At 36.3% G+C, this 23,606-nt stretch overlaps 1 protein-coding gene across 4 annotated transcripts in view; it reads left to right on the forward strand.

Moving 5' to 3' along the window:
- LOC109031363 (SLIT-ROBO Rho GTPase-activating protein 1) overlaps positions 1-22,577 on the forward strand; it is a 70,227-nt gene extending 47,650 nt beyond the window's left edge. For 2 of the 4 annotated variants that reach the window (XM_019042829.2, XM_019042831.2), the window contains exons 6-14: positions 1,753-2,028; positions 2,635-2,974; positions 3,943-4,155; positions 5,055-5,160; positions 5,538-5,762; positions 6,568-6,638; positions 7,319-7,499; positions 8,928-9,114; positions 13,535-22,577. In XM_019042829.2, coding sequence (XP_018898374.2) covers positions 1,753-2,028; positions 2,635-2,974; positions 3,943-4,155; positions 5,055-5,160; positions 5,538-5,762; positions 6,568-6,638; positions 7,319-7,499; positions 8,928-9,114; positions 13,535-14,140 — 2,205 coding nt within the window. In that variant the 3' untranslated portion in view covers positions 14,141-22,577. Of the gene's footprint in view, positions 1-1,752; positions 2,029-2,634; positions 2,975-3,942; positions 4,156-5,054; positions 5,161-5,537; positions 5,763-6,567; positions 6,639-7,318; positions 7,500-8,927; positions 9,115-12,629; positions 12,713-13,534 lie in introns of all 4 variants that reach the window. The other 2 variants (XM_019042832.2, XM_019042830.2) reach the window with 2 other exon arrangements.
- The last annotated feature ends 1,029 nt before the right edge of the window (positions 22,578-23,606 follow it).

Below are 23,606 nucleotides of genomic sequence, written 5' to 3' on the forward strand. Positions count from 1 at the left end.
CTAAAATTTTACTAAACTTTACCAAAATTCCAAATTTTACCAAATTTTACCAAAACGTTACTTATTCAAACCTTACTAAATTTTACTAAAACTCTAACTAAAAAAAATTCGAGAGGAACGACTCGATGTGAGTAAAGAAGATTGATACCCGGCTAGCTTCCACCAATTGCAATGCCTCTAACTCTACTCACAAACCTTTGCTTCTGGGCGAGGGGAAACGGGATGGTAATAATCCAACTCTGGATAGGTTTATACACACACACTTTAATCCGTAATTCAAAACTTCAACTTTAACTTACAACTTAACAACTTAAACACTAAGGCCGTGACGGCACGACTTCCTTAATCGATAGAACTTAGATTTGATGTAAAACTAACTTAACTCGAGATAACTTAAAACGTGAGCAATTAAAACCACTTAGGCCCGTGGCGCTAATGGGGAGTTTCCAGGACCGGCCGGAAGGAGGGAAGTGCCCGTGGCGACTTTAGCCCGTTGACGCGGAACGGTACGAGGAGACTGAGGTCCGCGCCTTTTGCCTAGATTTTCCAGGCCTCCTCAGTTTGGCCACGGCGTCCTTTCCCACGGGAAGATGCATCCCCAAATCTGCTGACCGAAGGACTTGTAAGCAGATTCGCGAACGCATTCGAGTGCAGTCTCAATATCAGTAACGAATGCAATATTTTTTATCATAAAAACCGCGCCTTTATTTAGTTGAATTCGTTTGTCAAAATTAGTAAGTGAATTCTTTAGTCTCCTGGTAACAGAATTGTGACCTCAAAATTCGAAAAAAATGACAGGTAGCTGAGAAAACGGAACTAATCGATGCGATATATCGCATGTCGTTCTGAAACAAAATATAGAGTCCATCGAGTCAGCCTCAGGGTGCGGGAGGGACATGGTCACCCAGTAAGTAATCCGTCTGCACTGTTCGACTGGGTTGTGAAAAATCGGTAATCACTCGTAGTGTGCGCGACTGCCAGCGCTACCTATCAGTGTAGATTGCAACAACACAGTCCAACTCTGTGGAGGCATGGCCGTGCTCCGAAAGTCCGTGCTCTGCAGCGTCTGCCACAGTCTTTGATAAGACCTTCCGTTGGCTATCAGGCGGCCGCTGAGCCTTGCGGGAATGTAGAGGATACACAATAGTTCAATAGTACGAAGTTAATAAGAAGCACGGTCCAACTGCGGCGTGCACGACGGCAGTAGCCAGTTGCCTTGGCCCCTTGAGGGCGCCTCGCCGGTCAGCCCGGCCTTTACTTACTTACTTACTTAGAGTCCATTGAATCACCTTAAACGTCGAATGAACTTACCTTAGAGTATGAAAAATATACTGACGTAATCTCAAGTTTTTAAGTTGCTGAGTGACCCGTTCAAAAACTAAAACATTGGAGAAAATTACGCAATATTTGAGCTGAAAGAAAGTGTCTGGAAAAAATTGTTAAGTCACCTTTATTTGCTTTCTAAATTGGGTTTGACATTTGGAAAAACAGATTTTGCCTGACAATGATTTCAAATGATGTCTTTTCAACCATCTGGCATTTCTTCAGCTGTCAGAGAATTTTACCAGAATACAATAGGGAAATGTCAGGGACTTTCGTTTTCTAAACTCTGTTGCAACCCTGTTCTCTTCCTTATCTGGAAGAAATGTTTTATTGAAATTAGCTCTGAGTGTTCCAAATATTTAAGAAGGATGTACTTTTTCCTCGGTGAAAGGAACGATTTCTAATTCAGTTTTACGGTAATTTTTGCAGTTAGCAGAACCAGAACTGCAACGATTGCTCTGTGCGGATATGGAGCATAGGTTGATTCAATTGAAACAGCGGCTGACGTCTCTTCGGACAGAATCAGACGAGGTTTGGAAAACATTAGAAACAGCTGAAAGTACTCTTTTAGATATGCTGACAGCAAAAGATTACAATTGTAGTGGTTACTTTGGAGAAAATGCTGTTCCTGCTAGCAAACCACCTGAAACTTTTTCCATCAAATTGCGAGCGGATAGGCATGAAACCGAGGAATTTTACCTAACTGTAAGTATTCAAGTTGAATGATCCTCAAAACAAAATATCACGATTTTCTTTTATTGTCCACTGATTTTTTTATTCCTTACTTATAATTTTTAATGTATGTGATCTACAACGAGAAAATGAGAACTTGGTTCTGAACGATTTAAAATTGAAATGTTTGTCCTGCTGCTCAAAGGAGTATTTTACAAATGTGCTAGCATTTTAAATGTTCAAAATTAAGAAACCAAATTGGAGTATTGATGTTTTGGAATTCGAAATGCCTAGTCATCAGAAAAAACAGTTAAAGCTTAAATCGATCTGGTTCAACGCTTAAGATGATCACAGTCAAAGCAAAGCGAGGCTTGTATGTCTTTCATTAGTACAAAAATGAACGAAACTGTTGACTGTACATTATCTAGAAATTAGAAAGGGTTCTTGTAATGAATGCAATTTTAGATTTTTTAACTCTACAGGACAAAAGTTAATGCTCTTTTCGATCAATTTCATGTCAGTTCAGTCTTACACCATCCCAGCAAATTAAGATATAAGACAAACTTCAAAAATCAATATTTTTTTTATTGATTCTTGTTTATTGTAATATTCATGTGTCTTTTCTTTGTTTTCTTTCAGAAATTACAAGAATACATCCTAGGATCCAGTAGAATAGCTCGACTCAATGCCAAGCACGAATACCTGCGGCAGACATTGATAGAAAACTCATCCATTGGTGCTAATAGTTCTCCGTCTTTGAATCATTCCATAAACAATGTAGATCTGTGTAAATCAGGAACAACCATGATTCCGCTTCTGCCACCATCGGTGAAACCTCAGAGGCGCAAGCGTATCGGCAGGTTCCAGATGAATGGTCAGCCAAAACTTTTCGGAGGTAGCCTTGAAGAATACGTGGAGTCCACCAATCAGGAAGTACCTCTCATCGTCAAGAGTTGTATACGAGTCATTAATCTTTTTGGTATGTTGCCCATGCTATCACAGTCTTTCATTTTACAATCTTGATCAATCGTGAACAAGTATTATCTTGCAAGGACTCAGTGTGTAACTGCATTTCAGACCATACATTTTCCTACGATCAGGGTGTCTACAGGTCACATAATCATATTACCTAAGTCTTATAATATCGCCATATTTCCATTTCAGTTGTGTAATAATGTGAAAGTCATTTAAAATTGCCATATTTTTGTTTCATCACTCAATTTCTGAGTCAAAATTCTCAGTCAACTTATGCGAGTATGCGACAATTTATCACTTTTAAAATGATCAAATTTAACATTTCTAATAACAATGGATTGATTTTCATATTTGTTTTATAATTTGTATCTTTTGAAATCATTACTTCCATCCAATCAGCATTGTTAAAATGGTACGATGTTTCCCACAGAAGCTATTTTTAATGGGGACTTGTTTTTATTAGTCTCGTGGTCTAACTTATTTGTGAAAAATGGTCATCTAAAGTCACATAAAACTGTCATATTTTTGTATTTGTTCGATTTCTGCAGACACCCTGAAGATAGAATTGTGCGCCATCATGCTAATCACCCGAAGAATTTGACAGAATATCCCAGCTTTTGAGTCAGTTTAACTTGTTGGTTCAGTGTTACCACAAAGTTCAGCAGCAAAAAAAAAAACCAAAACGTTGCAAAGATTATGCAACTTGTTTTATATCGTGATATGCAACAAGGGCATGCAGAAAATCTGAATGTTCTGAAATAATTTTCTGTTTTAGTCAATTTCTTACCATGTAAAAATAAAACCCGGCTAAAATTTTAACTTCTCTCGCAAAATTGAAGTAGCGTTGTTTCATCAGCCTTGCAATGTACTCAATTCTTGATATTAACGGATCAATGGATCAAATTTTAAGCTGATTTTAACTATCTGGTTGTTTTAATTGAAATTTTTTTTTTTTACCTTTTTGTGCTTCAGGTCTACATCATCAAGGAATTTTTAGGGTTTCCGGTTCTCAGGTAGAAATTAACAACTTCAAAGATGCATTTGAGCGAGGCGAGGATCCTCTTGCCGACATGACAGACGCATCAGATATTAACTCTGTCGCCGGTGTGCTTAAATTGTACCTGCGGGAACTGAGAGAGCCCTTGTTTCCAATTATTTACTTTGAACAGTTCATGGAACTTGCTCGTAAGTCATTTTTCGATTTATTTTCTTAAACTAGGGTCAGAAGATTCAGGATCTGTGTTTGAATCATAAATGAAAATGGCTATCAGACTCCTTCATAATAAACACTTTTTCATTCATGTCTCACAGAGAAATTAGAAACAAACTCTTGCAAATTGGTTTCTGAATATTTTTTGTGCCAATTATTTGGAGCTAAAATATGTAGGTATTTGAAAAAAGCAATTCTTGTTACTATGGGGATTTGGGTATCATTTGAACCAGGTTTAAAAAAACGCACCAAGTCAGATCAAGTTTGAACTTTGACATAGAGGGTTAAAATTTTACACCTCCTAAAGACTCAATGATCAGGACAAAATTTAACGACTTTTATCTCATTCTCAATAATTTTTTCGACCTTGAATTTTCAACAACAGAAAATTTACAACTAGTTTATTTCCAATCTTTCCCAACCCATTGTTTTAAAAAAAAAGTAGGCCAGTGCTTTTCCATTAAACTCGGTCAATCTACTTCTTTTTATATCTCAAGAATGTTCTCCAAGAATTTTGCAAGTAAATTATGGTTTGCTCCCTTCAAAGAAACAAAATATCAGCAAACATAAAAATTAATTTGAGCAAAACTATCATTTGGACTACATTTTGCAATTTAGACCTATAAATTCCGGCCCGGTTTTAAAACAACGTATGTGCCATTAGTTTCCCTACGCACATATGTGTTTTTTCAGATGAGCCAGAATTTATAGGTCCAAATTGCAAAATGCAGTCCATTTTGTCTTGTTCTGTCTTATGAGAGGCAACTGCAGTATGGTTTTGTGCATCATCATGTGTAGATTTTTTTTCGTCCTCCTTGATGCGATTTTATATGAAGTGACTAATAAGTTTTCCTTCTTTCTTTTTTCCATCTAGAACTGGAATCGAAGCATGAATTTATTCTTAAAATGAAAGATCTCATCGCAAGCTTGCCCCGGTCTGTTGTAATTGTCATGCGCTATATATTCGCCTTTCTAAACCAGTAAGTGCCTTTAAAATTTTTTAGCTAAAGTGTTTTTTCTAACAGGCAATTTCATCCGTACGCTTCATTGGCATTGTGCAAGGGAGCAAAGAAGAGTGCACTGTTATTTTACTCTCATCTTTTTCCATCCAAAATTACCTAATTTTATGTGAGGGCAAAATGAAAATGATTCCTGCGTATGCGAAAATAATTTCAGGCAGCTGAAGCTTTGAAGATCATCCTCAGAATGTCATCTGAGCCAAAAAGTCACAGATTTCAATTTGATCGTCTTTTCTCTGAAAACATTTAAATATAAATACATTTTGCACTAACACCACTACCAACCAATATAATCATTAAAATATTATCATTTTAATATTATTATTAAAAAATTACAGTTTATCGGAATATTCTGATGAGAACATGATGGATCCGTACAACTTAGCTATTTGTTTTGGCCCAACGCTCGTTCCTGTTCCGGAAGACAAAGACCAAGTCCAGTACCAAAACCAAGTCAACGAACTCATCAAAAACATCATCCTATTCCATGAAGATATCTTCCCTGGCAAAGAATTTAATGGACTTATGTATGAAAAATATATCTCTCGTGAACCTGATGATACGTAAGTGTTCCATTACGGAATTTGGAATTTTTTTACCTGGATTTCAGTTGCTCACCGCTAAAAGTCCTTCCTTGTTCTTGCAGCTTCTCTGCATGAACAAGAGATACCTAACATATCCAAAAGTTTCCAGGAATTAGAGGATTTTTAAACCCTATAACTAGTTCTATTCTAAATTTGGATCCTCTGAAGATACCGAAGTAGGAGTGATCTCATCAAAGAAAGGTCTAGAAAGCAAAAGGTCGCTTTAGGACAGGGTATGATGGACGTTATAAAATCCAAGCTATCTAAACTGCAAACATCTACCACAAAGTAAATCCCCAAGGTTTTGAAATTCGTCAAGATCGTCTTCAAAATGCTTGATAGAATCAAACAAGGAAACATTTCCTTCCGACAGGAAACCTATCCCCTTTATTGTTAATTTATGTTTATGGTAGTAGATATTTGAACATTAATTTTTTGTTTGTAAGTTGATGAAATTTTTGCTGATAAATGGTTAAGAAGTAAACTTTTGTCAGCAAAAGTGATAATTTGATCTGTCAACAGAAAGGAAAAAGGAGACAATAATGACAGAAATTGTACAGGAATTTTAAACAAACAAAAAATTCTATGGAAATAGATTACTCCACCAATTAAATTAGAGACTTAACTACATAGGTTGCTGTGTTTTTTGATTGCCCCAAGTTAAATCCAAGAAATTTCTTTATTTTTACATGATTTATGATTTAATATTTTAAAACCCCGCTCGGTCTTTCATTCTTTTTCTGGTTCATTTTTCCCGGTTTTAATTCTATTCGTTGGCTTACAGAGATGTTGGAGACTCTCCATCTGAACACATGGCTGAAGATATGGACTCAGAAATTTATCCGTCAGAAGATGGTGAGCTAGTTTTTCTATGTATAGTATTTTTTCACTTCATTTGCTTTGTGATTAGTCTTTCGCTTTTGCTCCCTTTTATGAGAGATTCTATTACTATGTCCTAAAAAGATTAGGAAATGAACAATTAAATTCGCCAAAATTGATAGAAATAAACATTGATTCCCACTCACAAGTAAAAAATTTGGTGTGGATGTTGAAAAATAAACCTTGTAAAGTTCTTCTCGTATGGTCACTGCTGTGGAGGTCACTAGTGGCCGCTAAAAGGCAATTCCATATACGGTATAGTATAGCAGCCGCACCGGCTAGTATACCGGAATTCACCTCAGATTATTGCTGTTAATCACTGTCAAAATTATTGAAATCGTTGAATAATCAAAAGTCGGGAGAATATAAGGTTGGTTTTTGCTCAATAGTACAATAATACAAAAGTACCACCACTAGGTAAAAAATTATTGATAAAAATGAGTTCTAGTTTGGTCACACTACTCTCCAACTCTACCACTCTAACATTGACGAGATCAAATTATTGTAGACATTGTTGCCAAATTTCCAATGGCTCAGAGTGGTTGCTTTAAGACAACGGGTTACAAGCGTTCATTAGAACTTCTAAATGATTTTCCTTTCATGAGTTGTTTTACATGTAATGTGCCTATTCCTTAACTTATCCTCCTTGTTGGCAGAAACAGAATCTCTTGAGGCTACAGCTCAGTTTGACTTTTGCGCACGATCAGACAGGGAACTCAGCCTACGCAAAGGAGACTGTGTAACGCTTTTCACGCAAGTTTCAAATGATTGGTGGAAAGGCTCCGTCAATGGTCAACAGGGTCTCATACCGGACAAATACATATCCTTAAAAATGAAGTAAGTTCTGATATATTTTTCTCCTGATTTTGATCACGTATTTTTTTTTTTCTTATACAATATTTTGTTTTTGAGAAATCGAAGTATTTCCAGAGATTGGAAAATTTCGTTGCTGCAATTTGCAACAAAATTTTTAAAATGTGCTTAGGAATCTTAAAACCAGACAGAAGCACCATTCATGACCCACTGTTCACGAAACTATAAAGCAAAATCAGCCATTCTCCGGATTTAACGCAAAATCATCTATATTTATCTGCAAAATCGCCAAAATCAGTACATTTTCATAACATTTGCGCACAGACAAATTTGCTGAGCTTTTTTTCTTGTTATAAAAAAATCGCAGAGTTGTTTTTGAGCATTGGTCGTCATTAGCTACTAGCTATCAATGTTCGCCAATGGCAACAACTGGGGCATAAATATAACCTCAAATAATTTTAACGTGATCATGTGAGTAGACAGACACATATTGATAAAAAGTGCTTTTAAAAAGCTAGTAGCATATATTTTTTAATCAAGATAAAATTAATGCTCTTGAGGTGTTTTTATTAAAGAGGACTAGAGAAAGAGAGACTGAACGATGGCTCGTTATAATCAAATTAAAAGCTTCATTTTAAGCTGTCAAACGCAAAGAGCGCTACAAAAATAACGGTTATTTCAGCACAAATAACAGCGAAATTCGGGAACAGCAAAATTGGAAAAAAATGACAGCGAAATTTTCCGATCTTTAATCAGTAATTCATCAAGCATTAGAAAGAAATCCAGGCAGGAAATTTGAGAACATGTTTATCATCTTATCAGAGGCATCAAACAAATCTATAATTTGGTGTATTTTTTATTCCCCCCCCCCCCCTCAAATAAGTGTTAGAAGGTTTCTCTCAAAATTTGTTTGACCCCCAGTAAAACTCGCTGACTTATCAAGGGAAAGCACAGTGAAAATCACCTGTTTAATCTGTGCACTCCAACCTGAATACTAATATGTATTTCTGAAAATTAGATCACATTAAAGAAACTTTACTAATCTTAGCAACCAATGAGCTAGAGAAATGAAGTAAATTTAATTTACTAATAAAAATATAAGAAGCCCAGAGAATTAATTTAGGGAAAACCCCTCAAAACACAAAGAGTTATGGCACTTTATAACACTATTTATCAAAAATTTTAAGATTTTCTCGTGTGAATAGTTTTAATGCTGAATTTTTTCAACTATTTCGGACCTAATTAGAGAAAAAAATGTAAAAAATTTTAGAGAAACTAAGGAACTTTGTAATGTTTAAAATTTAATGAATCCCAAAACCAATGATGAAATACATGAAATTTTTATCGTTAAATCACTCATATAATTGGACTTTTAACTCTGTAATGAAGAGGAAAACAAATGACGGGTGAACTTTGTAAGCAAATTTCATAACGCAAAATGGTCTGTTTCAGAGATGAGGACAAAGAGAAATTCGAGCTTCTGAAATCGAGTTCCTCAGACGAATCAGTGCGGCGGAGAGCGTCCAGTTCCAATGACTCAGTGCTGTCAGCAACATCTGCATCTGGGTCGCATTCACCTTCGATCGAATCGCATTCGAGCAAATCTCAAGTCGTGATCATGATGGAGGCATCTCAGGAGGTACTTGAAACCACTGTATAAACCCTCCTCCCTCCTCCCCATGTTTGTGATGAGCCTTGCTTTTAGTCGTTGTTTATAGTTGTTATGTGTTCACCATAAGCTTTGTGACTCCCCAATTGTTGTGTATATGTTTCATAGTGCATAGTCTGTATACGTACTATTTTTTATGTATCCTACTTGTATTAAACTCTCGTCTTTTTTTCCTTTTTTAAACTGCCTGTTTTTTTGTTTTTTCGTTCATTTTGTTTGTCGCAACTTTTCGTAGTTTGTCTACAGGCAAACGTAGCTTTTGCATGCATCAAGGATTTGCGATCGAAGTAACCTTTTGTAAAATTTTACAAGAAACATGATAATGTCACCGGTTTTCTCTGAAACGAACTTTGAAGCTCCAAAAAAGCTCTCAAAAGTTGAGGCTGTAATGGAGGGGATATCCTACACTACAATGACAGTCCACTTCCGTATCCGGTCAAACATTCCGTGCACAGATAGGGATCAAATATAGCAACAGGGTTGCCATTTTATGTCAGGACTCTGAGGTTGGAACCATGGCAACCCTGCTGATGTATTTGCTCCTTTCCTGCGCATAGAGAGTTTGATTAGATACAGAAGTAGACTCCCTGTGTAGTACAGGGGATCCCCTCCATTACAGCTTCAACTTTAAGAGCTTTTTTTTAGCTTCAGAGTTCATTTCAAAGAAGACTAAAAGCATTATTGTGTTCCTCGCCAAATTTTACATAAGAAATGTACTTAGTCCGCAAATTCCTGACGCATACAAGAGTTCCATTGATGGAACCAACATCCTCCATCTTTGTTTGCATCGTAAACAGTATCCCTCCAATATCCCCCCAACCTGATGCTGATCACCGTTCCAGACAAAAGCATGCGTTTATGTTCTTAACCGTTCATGTAACATTTTCCTTGCTATGATTTTCAAATAACAGCTTTTTCGCTCACACTAGACTGATCGTGCAGACCGGATCATGTGTTTTTGATTCATCCAGCCTAAATTTCAAGCATTTTTTACCAGCATCTGACTGCATTTTATGGAAACTTCAGCTCAAGTTATGCAAAAATTTCAGTTCGGTCTAAAATTGTATTGCAAGTTAAAAGAAGGTAACTGCTTGAGCATAACGCACACTTCAGTCATTTTATTATCAGGTGGTCGAAATAACTATCTACGCTTTAAAGAATTACATTGTTTGATATCATGCAAATAAGAGAGGCTAAAGTCCTGTTAATGGAATTTTTGTAGGATAGTGTAATGTTTATTAAATTTCCGAACATGATAAAGTAGCTAATAAATTTTAAGGCTTCTATCCCCATCAATGATGCAAGGTATGTAAATGCAAATCAAGTTGAAGCTGGGCATTATTTCAATTGATGGCGAACTTGTTCAATTATGCGATGAACTATAAGTTACATCATTCCCTAAAATTGACCTCTGTATTAAAACATGTTTAAAATACAGACTTAATTTTTGAAAATCAGGTTATGACTGTAGCAGAAATTGCTTCATCATTTGATTTATTCTGTTGAATCAGCTCGTGTGGAAACACTATGAGTGGATGGTCAAAAAACAAACTTTTACGGGAATTGCTTCAACTGTAGATGCCCTCGAATTAAGGATGAGAGAACTCAATAAGTAATTAATGAGTTAGTCAAGTCAATTTTCCTCAATGCGCCTTTAGAAAATATTAAGTGATCTGAGCTTACATTTACGCTTGCGATTTATTTTGATGACAGCAACTAGGAGGAGAATTAAAGCTTAAGTGAAATCTAGAGTTGAATCTAAGTAAAACTTAAAGTCCAGTTTTTCATCCTGTCTCTTTGAAAATATGGCCACCTTGGATCAAGGCCTCACTTCCTCTGGTTGGATTCAAGAATGGAAGCGCAAAAGTAGTAAAAGTTCTGAATGCTGAACATTTTATGCGATCAGGAAAATCTTTCTTCACTTTTCAAAAATTTTTCTCACCAATTTTGTCCCTCATAAATTTATTTATCAAGCATTTCACGTGCCCCTGTGCAAGTCTGAACAAAGATCTCCTCTTGTGATCAATCCTTACCATGCTATTACATGTAGCCGCATGCTCCTGAAGACTGTTCTTTTTTATTCAAATTTATTGTGCATCCATTCGCCTGTTTGTGATTTTCCACCCCCTTTCCCACAGAAAAGGATGAAGGTAAGTGATGTTCATTACTATTTAGTCATTCAAGAGACAAAAGAGGCACTTTGTTGACTTCAACAGTAATGAAGAAACATACATCAGCAGCAGGCAGGATATTGATCGCCGAAGTTCGAAACCAAGTACCCACATTGCAGTGTCTCAAAATTTCTGCTCCTCTTTTATTTTTTCAAAAAGAAACAAGCCAATTTTATAGCTTGAATTTTGTATAGAATATTCTGCTGACAGGAGAAGAAAAATCAAGAAAGTGTTCAAGAAATTATGTTTACTAGTTTTCCGAAGAAAGAATAAAGTATGACAAGAATTCTGCAACGTCCTAAACGGAAGTACGTGGTTTCCTACTTTGCCCATGAATGTATGTTTGTGAGACAGTCTAGGAAAACGGGACTTGAAAAGGATGAGGGATAAAATTTGACTGAGCCATCTTTCATCGTGCATGTAGATCGATTCTGCATAGTTTCCCCGCTAATTAAATCGTAAATTATGATTCAATTATTACAGTGTCCTTCACAGAGAAATATGCAGAACTGTTTTCTGTAAGTACAGAAATATGGTTTAGTCGAATTTTTCTCTCTCATTGTTAAAACCTCTTCGGGCAATCATGCAGAACTTTTGATAGGACAGAATTTTTAAAAAAACGCACCAAGTCATGTCAAGTTTGAACGGAAGGAAAGGGGTTTTAGCCCTCCATGAAACTCAGTACAAGGGACGAAAATTGACCACTATTTTAACGTTCCGAACATTTTGTCTTTACCTCGAATCCCTGACAGAGAAAAATTTTTGTTCCGTTGGACTTGAAACCACTTCCAACTAATTTTCTTTCAAATTGTGACTTGGTGCGTTTTAATTAAAATCTAGTCAAAGTCTAAAGGGTTTTGGTACCTGAGGGTCCCTTCTTTGGAGGTAGTTCATCCTTCTAAAGCTATAAACGATCTGTCTTAAGGTTTTTGCCTAATTATTCTCGGTATTTTTTTTATTGGTTTAATCGTCATGGTCAAATGGTTGGTGACTGATAGTGGAAATTCTTATAAAAATAACATATATTTATAAATTAAAGCTCTGTTCCTTAATCAGTGAATTTTCTGCGGTAAAAAACTTAACCAATCTGATGATCCCTGCAACCTAGATTTTGTTAATAATGAACTTATTTATATTCGTTTTTGGATTGATTTGAATGTCTTAATATATCCTGTTTACACAGTGCATGACATCCAATTAAAACCATGTTTCTCCAGGTCATGCCACATAAAGCATGATTGTTTCTTTTTTGTTTTTTTTGTTTGCGTGTGTTTTGATGTTATTAGTTTGGTTTTTCTTTGTTTTTCCCTCCAGCTCAAAGACCCAATCTTGGGCATCGCTAATACTTGAAACCCCCGTCAGTAAAGGCATGCGGTGACTCTTGATTAATTACTCTGGTAAGTTGTCTTTTCCGTCCGGTAAGTAGGATTTAAATGCTTACAGCACATGCCTGACAGACCTTTGCATTTGTCCAGAGAGCTTTACCATTGCTTAAATATTTTGACCAAAATTATGACCCAAGTAGCACAGTGCCTTGAAATTATTGAAACAATTTTTAAATTTAATGCAGTAAAATTGCAATTTTTTACCATAAAATTGCAATAATTTTACATCACTTGAGCAATAAATGCTCAAATTAAACGATGAGTGAGTGAAATAAGAAACGCAAGACCTTTGCAATGCAAAAAAAATGCGACTTGAGTATGGAATCATGACCATAATTGTTCTTCTCTCCTCCAATTTTTGTCCTAATTTGAGGAGCCTGACATTATTATAAGGAGAGAAGAATATAGAAGTGCTCTTAAGGGACGTGACAAGGAGAAAGAGAGGTGGGTATAATCAGAAGAAAAAATTACCCAATGTATTACGGACAGCGTTAAAGGTATAAAGGCCCAGGAAACTAAAGTTTGAAGGACTGCTTAGTCATGACCGTACAAGAAAAGTGTATATGCGCTAAATATACTTCTTCATCTAAGCTTCAATGGTTATTATCTTAATTTTCAGCTCGTCTGTAAGGTCTTAAGAGTAATTTATCATAAACTCACCACAAGCTGTTGCGCATTAAAAAGGACACTTCGGACTTAAATGAACATACTTAAACATACTACTATAAAGATTACTTTTGCAATACAAATGAAGGTGCTATCGCCGAAAAATGATTTGAGGTCTCTTTCCCTTTTTTAAAATGAAAATTTAAGGTCTGTATGTTATTGTTACAGGATTCAAACGCAGAAGTTCCAATTGTATCTCTGGAGGAGACAGATGTTCCCGAAACAGTCGACATCGCTCAATCTGAAGTTGCTGAAAGTGGGATGATCAAGCCTGCCGTTGCACTGTCTACAGAATCACCAGCCGGAGACATCGACAAATCGGATCCTAGCGCGCTCCCAGAAACCGAGTCTCCTTCTCCAGGAGACCATTCATCTGATGAGCAAATGAAAGAAATCTGTGATATTCGGCAGAAGCACACACCTGATTTGGTGATGGATTTGCCGTTCGTAAGTTTAACTAGCAGCAGTCCGAAATATGAATCAAGTCCTGTGGGCGGACCCGAGAGTCCGGATATGTCGACTGTCGCAGACCGCTTTGCAAAGCAAAATCAGTGTACATTGAAAAAGAACACGAAAGCGCACAGCTCCAATTCCGAATCAATCAATGTAGATCCCGGTGCTGAACTGTGCACAGAGGGCTCAGAAACCAAGGAAAGCATACGACCTGAACCTATGAAGAAACCTATGGTGGGGAACAAACCGAAAATAATGGCTAAGCCTCAGATCTTGAAGAAGCCTTTCTCCTCGTCTCTAGGAATTAAGAAAGACTGCTGAATTAAAATTTCAGTCAACATGGACCGTAAAAATGTTTTCAATCTCTATAAACAGGTGAGCGTTGAGAACAGACAAAGGAAGTTTTTTTTCTTTTGTATCAAGCAAATCAGTGTTCTATTTTGCATGTGGAACTGTTTTTGATCAAAAGTTTTCTCCCTCTCGAGATGCTTTAAAAGCCAAAGTATATTACGCATGTGTTCAATTTTTATTTAAAATTCAATTCAACCTCACCGCTCCAAATTACGAGCACACATTGTAAGTAACTAATTTTGTAGTTATATTTTCTATTAGATTTTTTAATTATCACCCCTCTCAAATTCAGAACAATTTTTTTGATTAGTTTATTTTTACATTTTAAACTGGTGAAACAAACTTCACACAAGAAATTATTTTCCTACCTTTGATGTGAGAATATCATATTTTTTATGCAATAATTTAGTCCCTTCGGTCTACTCACTATCTTTTTTGTCATTTTTTAGTTACTCAACACCCAATTTTAAGTTCTCCTCAAGTTCTTGAGGAAATTTGTGATATTCGAATATAAAATTCTTATCAGAGGTGATTAAAAAACAAAAGTATACAGATTGTGTAACCTGGCTGAAAACCATGAGTGCAAAATAATACCAGCAGGTTTCTTAGGGTAGGCACTTACAATCAAACCCTGCTTATCTGATTATTTGCGGATAGAACCGTGTTGGATTTCTATAAAGTCAAATCAGTGAAACCACCAAAGATAAGACAAAAAAAATGTCACTTCAGGCTCTGTTTGTATGCAAAAAGCACTAACTCAGCCAATCGTATTTGTAATACATATAGTCATCTAATTGAAACTGAGTACACATACTTTCATTTTCAGTTCTTGCCAAAGAAACCAGTTTCCTTCGTGTCAACTAACTTGTTTTTAACTGGAGGCTTAATTTTGACTACTCCAGATAACTGAAGTGTCGGATGATTTTTTGCAATAAGGAACCACTATCTCTGGCTCTCCTATAAAAGCCTATATCTGCATAGAGAAATCAATGGCATGTATGTTGTTTCTAAAATGGGCCAGAAATAGTGGTTCCTTATTGCAAAATGTAATCAAATTGATAGTTAGATTATTGGGGTATTGCTGTATTTTCTTACTCTGACATGAGGCTGATCCATTCTTTTTTGACTCTCCATTTATCGATTGTAACCTACACAGTAGAAAATATTGGCGAATCAGTAGCCTGACCAAACTCTCTACCATTCACACAAATGTGAGACTTGGACTTTCGCTCGTTTGAATGAAAATGTTTAAAGACAGTGAACAGTATTTTCCAGATTGATTAATTTTCCTTATTTGAAATGTTGCTAATAAATATGGAAGCAAAAAAAAAAATGAGATTCATTTTTAATTAGATATCTACCAGTTTAAATTTAATTGATTTGCGATAAAAAAATGGATTTAAAGACATCACATGTTGATAAATGCTAAGTTTTGAAAGTCACTGATGTCATAATACACAAATTGATGTACATTTAACTGCTAGCCACAGCACTCAGCACTGTAGAGTGTGTGTGCATATAGAAAAGAACTCTTCCTACATCGAGGAATCGTCTAATTTTTTGGCTTTGCGTTAATGATGAACTTTATGCCTCTTAAAGTTTCATCAAAATTTACTAAGAGCCACTGAGCCCCCAAAAGTGTGTAGGGTTCTTTAATATTTTGTTCAGGAAATCCATTTTTAATGTCGAGCAATGTCTCTGTATTCTTTTATTTACAAGCATGCATCAAGGTGAAGAAATGTTTAATTTAAAGCAAGCAATACCTAATTTACTTTTTTGACCTACTTGGATCGAATATATTTTATTCCTTTATGAATGGATGTAGAAGCATTCACGCTCAACAATGTTTGAAACAGTGTAACAGTGATGTATGCGTTAAATCAGAAAAATTATCTGCCTTCGGAGAAACATTGTTGTTAAATCCACGAATGTCCTAGTATGTGCATCTGAGCTATGCTAACTCATTCTGCAAAATTTCTTAACCTAAAAATTCAACACTGAAAAAAAAGTGAGGTTGATTTAACATTCTGGATACATACAAAGTGTGCGAGAACTTATCAAACGCTGAATTACATCAGTTACAACATTACATCAGTTACTTTAGCAATGCCAAGATGTAAAACTAACTGCTGTGGCGAGTAACTCAGCATTTTACAAGTTCTCGCATACTTCCTTTACATCAAGAATGTTAAATCAACTTCATTTTTGTTTCGGTGAATGTCTTACAGTTTTTCTAATAATGTGACATTCAAAGGCCAGTGCATCTTTCCTGCGATGATGTGGTCCCAGATCAATCAGATGTCTTGCAAAGATCCCCGGTTAATCTGTCTGAAGTTGTAAGATCTTGTTTCATGTTATCATAAATTTCAAACTGGAAGCTTTTCTGAAGGGCTCAAGAAAGAATATAAACTTATCTTATAGATTCGAAGATAAAGAAGATAAGTTTACTATGTCAAATTTTGCAAAGATATCATTGAAATACCGGCAGCACAATTTATACATTATCCCATTTATACTGGTTATATTATTAAACTTGTCACAAGGGCGTTTTGATTGGTGTCCCCTTTTTGTAGAACAATCTTTCAAATTTTCATTTCAATATTGTTTTTTCTCTATTTATTTGTTTTAACATCAAAAGATTCAGTCGTGTAAATAACGGGAAAAGTTTTAGCTCTCTATTTTTCCAAGTATTTTTATAAACCTTATTCTTTTTCCAAAATTTTTTACTCAGCCTTTATGTTAAATTTTTTATCGATCAATTTTTCTGAGGGAGGAAGGAATGTCGCATAAGTGGCGGAAAAGAATGCCTACTTACCAAGATCGTTAACAGGTCTTTTTTTTCTTTTTGTTTAATGGAGATATTTAGACCATATGATACGTACATATTGCAAATGTTGGTTGTTTTTTTCCTCTGAAACTAAAAATTTGGCTGGTATTTTTGAGTGATGTCATTGAAGCACAATTTTGGTTTTAATTGCACCACTGATATGTTGTATGTTAAGTTTTGCCACTTGATGTATAATGTCATTCACTCTGGTGCAGCTCGAAGTTGTTCACTTCTTGCAAGTTCAACAAAAAGTTGAAGGTAAGTCAAGATCAAGTTGATGCAGGCAGAGAAAACTGCATTTAAATCTGAGGTCATGGAAAAATTGAAGGACAAGAAATGGTAATCAAAAAAAAATATGCCTTTGCTGTGTAAGAATATAAAGCAATCTGAATTATGAGCATCCATGTTTCGAAAAAAAAAGTATGCGATCAATGTTTTGAGGAAATTAAGGACATGGTTTTTGTAGTAGGAGATGATAATGTCTTTTATGCCACTACGCTGAAAGCAAGAATGATCTCAACTAGCATCAATTTCAAATGTTTGATGAAAAACATATTCCTGACGATTTGTTACTGTGCCAAGTGGCAGAAGTTAACATGCAACATGATAGATATCATATTGTTTCTGTATAATTTTTATACTGTTGGTAAGACAGAGTTCTATGCTAACTCTGGTGATTTAAGAGACTGACTTTCATTAAATAAGTAATTCATTAATCAAAAAGTAGTCTTCTGAAAATTTTGTGCCGTAAACGGAATGAATAACTTCAATCAAATATAAACTAGTTCCTTTTGGACTACTTAAAATCTAAGGTAAGCTTGCACATTAACTTTTAAAAACGAAATGACTCAGTTGGGTCTTTATTTTTTGTCCCTCCATTTGTTGTATGATACAGTCTTGTTAACCACGTAGGTTTTCAATGTAATCAACAGATTTGTATGGATATGAAAGGTCATTATGTACCTACTGACTGTATGTTATGCTCAAAATGAAAAGATTTCCTCTTTTCAATACTTCTAAAGAGATATTTTCAGTGTAATCATAAAATCTAGTTGTTAATGTAAATTACAAGAGTTCATTCTGTAATATTTGTGCCATATATTGTTACTTCCATTGAAACTTAAGGTTTACTTCACCCTCCAGCAAAGCCATTGTGAAATTACGTGACCTTATCCTTTAGCATTGTTTAAGAAATCTGCGTAATTAATGCATGCCCTCCATCAATGGTGCAAATACAAACAGAGCTGGATTTACACATGATAAAGTAGTTATAGTTCCTAGTCGTGAAAAATTTTTAGGGGTCATTGTCTGAAGGACAGGGAACTGGGCTTAACAAGTCGTACGTCCAGGGCAGGAAACTCATAATTCTCCCCTAGTTAGAATTTCTTAACAGTACATATATGTGACGAAAGTTCATTGATTCTGAGAAAACTAACCCACCATTTCTAATTAAATTTTCTGTGAATTTTCTTCATGCATTTAAAAAATCATACAATTGCAAGGAAATGTTTTGATTGGTTTTCCTTGAAGAAAACAAAAAAAATCGGATGTTTTTAAATTTTGCAATGGAGAAATACATTTGTCGCATTTGGCTGTTGATATTATAATCAGCTGTGGCATTTTAAATCTGTTTTGAATATTATTCTAGGCGCTCTTCAATGAATTTTGTTGTCAGGCTCTCCTTTTAAAACTATCAAATCAGAAACAAAAAGGTGATAGGTAGATTTTATGCTTATATCTAGAGTTGGGCCGGGTATCCGGCGATTATCCGGATTGCCGGATTATCCGGCCGGATACCGGATATCCGGCTCCGGCCGGATACGATTTTCGCGAGTATCCGGATCCGGCCGGATAATCGCGCTATCCGGTTTTTGGACCCGCCGAATAGTGCTTTTTTGGCCCTGAAAATTTCGATAAATTTTTGGTGATATTCTTTCTTTTTTCTTCCCTATCAATACAATTTTCTGTATTTTTTCCTGAAACTTTTGACTTTTTTTCAGTCATGGTAATTGTTCGACCTTTACTACCGGAATAACGCACATGTTCTGCTAATTGACGCGATCGCAACGTAAATTCCTTTAGTCCGCGACCCGCGTGTTTCACTATGGAACGCCGTTAGTGTCAAAACCCTTTTCTTGCGCGCGCGGAATTTTTTCTGGCGCGCGGAAAGAAAAAACCCGTTTTCGATGAAAATCTCTGAATTTCCGGATTCCGCGCCGGTTTTCGATATATTTGCGCCGTTTGTGTCAAAACTATTTTTGTCGGCGCGCCGCTTCAAATCTGTTCCGCGCGCGGAATTTTCGATGTATCGATTCCTGCTCGCAGTTTGTGTCAAAACTATTTTTTTCGGCGCGACGCTCCAAATCTGTTCCGCGCGCAGAATTTTCGATATATCGATTCCTGCTCGCCGATCGTGTCAAAACTGTTTTTTCCGGCGCTGCACCAGAAAATAATTCCGCGCGCCACATTTTCGATATATCGATTTTTCTGCGCGCGGAGAATACAGGGTGATCCAAAAGTCCCTTCCACCCCCTCTAACTTTTTACCTAATTGAGGTAAAGATTTGAAACTTGGGGGATATTCCTAGGTCAAGGGGAGCTACTTTTTGGCCCCCCCTAAAATTTTCAGGGGGCCCCCCTTAGTGGGGCAACGGCCCCCAACTTTTAATTTTCAAATGAGAAGACCCCCTTTGTGATAGCTCGTTTGAAAGAACATAAGAAAAGAAAACTTTTCACGCAAACCCGAAGTCAATATCTCAAACCGTTTCAAAATGGCGGCCGGTTAAAGTTCAAAATGGCCGAAAATTCACATCGGTTATTTGTCGATGGATTTGCGCGAAAATCGGTATGTAAGGGTATTTTGACACGAGAAAAACGAATTGGATGTTAGATTTTCAAAAAAACCAAAATTTCCAAAATGGCCGCTGTTTAAAGTTTAAAATGGCCGAAAATTGTCACCTCGGTTTTTCCTGATGGATTTGCCTAAAACTTGGAATTTGAGAGTATTTTGGCATAAGATAAACAAATTTGAACTTAGATTTCTAAAAAAATCAATTTTTGGTCATTTTGAACTTTAACCGGCGGCCATTTTGGAAATTTTGGTTTTTTTTTTTTAAATCTAACGTCAAATTCGTTTTTCTCGTGTCAAAATACCCATTCATACCGATTTTCGCGCAAATCCATCGACAAATAACCGATGTTAATTTTCGGCCATTTTGAACTTTAACCGGCCGCCATTTTGAAACGGTTTGAGATATTGACTTCGGGTTTGCGCGAAAAGTTTTCTTTTTTTATGTTCTTTCAAACGAGCTATCACAAAGGGGGTCTTCCCATTGGAAAATTAAAAGTTGGGGGCCCCCCTGAAAATTTTAGGGGGGCCAAAAAGTAGCTCCCCTTGACCTAGGAATATCCCCCAAGTTTCAAATCTTTACCTCAATTAGGTAAAAAGTTAGAGGGGGTGGAAGGGACTTTTGGATCATCCTGTATTCTCCGCGCGCAGAAAAATCGATATATCGAAAAAGTGGCGCGCGGAATTATTTTCTGGTGCAGCGCCGGAAAAAACAGTTTTGACACGATCGGCGAGCAGGAATCGATATATCGAAAATTCTGCGCGCGGAACAGATTTGGAGCGCCGCGCCGGAAAAAATAGTTTTGACACAAACGGCGAGCAGGAATCGATATATCGAAAATTCCGCGCGCGGAACAGATTTGAAGCGGCGCGCCGACAAAAATAGTTTTGACACAAACGGCGCAAATATATCGAAAACCGGCGCGGAATCCGGAAATTCAGAGATTTTCATCGAAAACGGGTTTTTTCTTTCCGCGCGCCGAAAAAAAATTCCGTGCGCGCAAGAAAAGGGTTTTGACACTAACGGCGTTCCATAGTTTCACTTTCATAGATGCAGGTGGAAATTCAAGGCCCGAATTTTGTTAGCTACGACCGATCGTGAGTCGAGTAAACTTAACCTCAAAAATCGCGACATTTTTCTAGCGAAAAAGCACTATCCGGATCCGGTACTATCCGGATCCGGCCGGATACTTTTTTGAATTATCCGGTATCCGGATCCGGCCGGATACAAAAAACCGATATCCGGATCCGGCCGGATACAAAAAACCGATATCCGGATCCGGTTCCGGTGACGCGAAAATTCCATTTCGGCCCAACTCTACTTATATCCTTGCATTGCAGAAAGATTAATCCAGCTCTAAGCAAAAAAACTTGTTGTATCTTGTTTGCCTTGTAGCATACCTCTCGTCAGAGTTCTAGTTCTTAGAAAGTTCCTTTTACTGCAAAAACTGATTGAGATGAATTGCTGAATTTTTAATTAGATCTCAAAAGACCATTCTCTCAAAATTTCAAGATTAATTGTGTTAAATTTTACTTCACTATCACGGAGAAAAATTTCAAACTTGGCATCCGTGATAAGCGTTTTCAAAGCTGTACCATTGATGAGTGGCCACTATCCTTAATTTTGTAAAACCAATCAGTTGGTTTTTTTGTATAAAAATAAAATTATATCAAGAGGAGAATTGTTCTGTGTTCAAAATAAAATGAAGGAAAGCTTCGCTGCAATCATCAGCATGCCTTCTTTAATGTGCAATACTGAAAATTGTTAATCTTCTATGCGAAGTCAGATCAGTGATTCATTTTCTATGTAGATTAGAAAAAAAAAAGCTAGGCTCATAAAAACCTGATACTTACTTAAATTGCATGCCAATACTATATCTCGAATTAAAATATCTTCAAGACTTCACAACAGTTTAGCAGCATCAAGTAAATGAACGATACCGAGGCAAAATGTTTCCTACCAGATTTGTGAAACTCAGAGTATCATTTTGCATGATACTAAAAGCGGGTTCTCTGCTTTGTTTGTAACTACTTATTGTCGGTTTCTCCCCAAGAGCATTTCGACAGTGTAAGTCGGCAATTACATAACTTTGTTTACGACGTCGCAGACTTCCTGTCATACCTACTTTATTTTTTAAACCGAAAACTACTCAACGGCAATTCTTTAAAACTGCCGTAATTTTTCTTCTCTGTGCGAAAAAAATTCTACAAAAACTTCAAGGAATGATGTCTATTTGTTCTTCTTTAAAAAAATAACATAAAAGCGGAGATTTTTAGACACCGCAAACGAGATATGTGATTGCCGACTTACACCGTCGATTTGTTTTTAGTTCTGTGCCGATAATATTCAAACTTTTACAATCTTGAAACAATGCACTGACTTTTCATCCCTTCACCGAAAGAAACTGTGATGCTTCTAAAATGTTGATGTGCTCTGCTAGAGTTTCCCTTAATAGCACAGGTAAACTGCCTGAAGCGCAAAAATAGAAGACAAAGTTAAGAAAAAGTCTTACTCCATAAAAAGTAATAATTCAAATTCCTCATTCGCAATTTTAAGTGGCTCTCTCAGAGCGCATCACACCTATTAAATATGAATCGACCAAGTTACTTAACTTCCCTAGCTGATGTGTCAAATACAAGTTCTTTCAGACCATATCGTAATCATTGTTCACTAAGACAATTAACTGTTTTACTTAACTTACTGAGAATAAATTATTTTTTCTCCAAAGACAATTTACTTTATTTTGCTCTTTTTTCTGTCAGCCTTTTCATTGCCCATTCGCTTTCCAGGCATTTAAAATATCGCTTAGCGTATTGCCATGTTTACTGCATTAAGAGTATCTCACGGTTGGATTTTATGTCTTGATTGCAACACATACTGCAGAGGATCTTAAAGGTATTTGCCTTTGAAAAATACACTATAAGTTCTATTTCTTCGATCTAAACTTAAATGCCAAACTGATTGCAGTGAACGCACGGGTCGAAAGACAATGATGGAGTTTTTTAGCCATAGTGCGTAAAAAGTTCATCTTAAAGCTGATATCTCATTACAGAGGGAAAAAGCTCATACTTAAGCACAATTGGACTACATTTTGCAATTTGGAAGTATAAATGCTAGCCTGGTTTAAAAACAACGTATGTGCCATTAGTTTCCTTATGCACTTGAGTGTTTTTCTAGCAGAGCCAGAATTTACAGTTACAAATTGCAAAATGCAGTCCAATTAAAGCAGTGCAGCTTGGTAGCCGAAAATTCAGGAGGCTGCTCTGCACTGAGGATTGGCCCAACAAGGCCGAAACGCGTCTGCAGTTGCCTTCCTGAATGGACGAAACAAGTGTTGCTCCAAACAGCGTATCTCTTTGATGGAAAATTGTGCTTGTGCGTGAGCTTTTTCCCTCCAAAATGAGATATCAGCTTTAAGCTGAACTTTTTACGCATGATGGCTAAAAAACTCCATCAACTTAAATGGGCGGGCGGTTTTAGGTGTAAATAGCTGGGCTGCATTTTACATTTTCCAATTTTCTCTTATGTCTCATTTTTTTGACAGAGAACTGAACTTTTTGACGCCTTTAAACTTGTGAATTTACCTTCCATTACAAAGAAAACACACTCGCAAAATTTCAAGTCTTAATGTTGCTTAGTTTTCTGTTTAAAAAATGAAATATCAGGAAAGATTAGGTTTGTTGGATAACTATATGAGGACTTATATGTAACAATAGTATATGTAGAGTTTTCACATTGTGAGGAAATCGCGTTTGAAGTTT

This window comes from Bemisia tabaci, chromosome 6 (assembly GCF_918797505.1).
Source record: "Bemisia tabaci chromosome 6, PGI_BMITA_v3".
Classification (NCBI taxonomy): Eukaryota; Metazoa; Arthropoda; class Insecta; order Hemiptera; family Aleyrodidae; genus Bemisia; species Bemisia tabaci.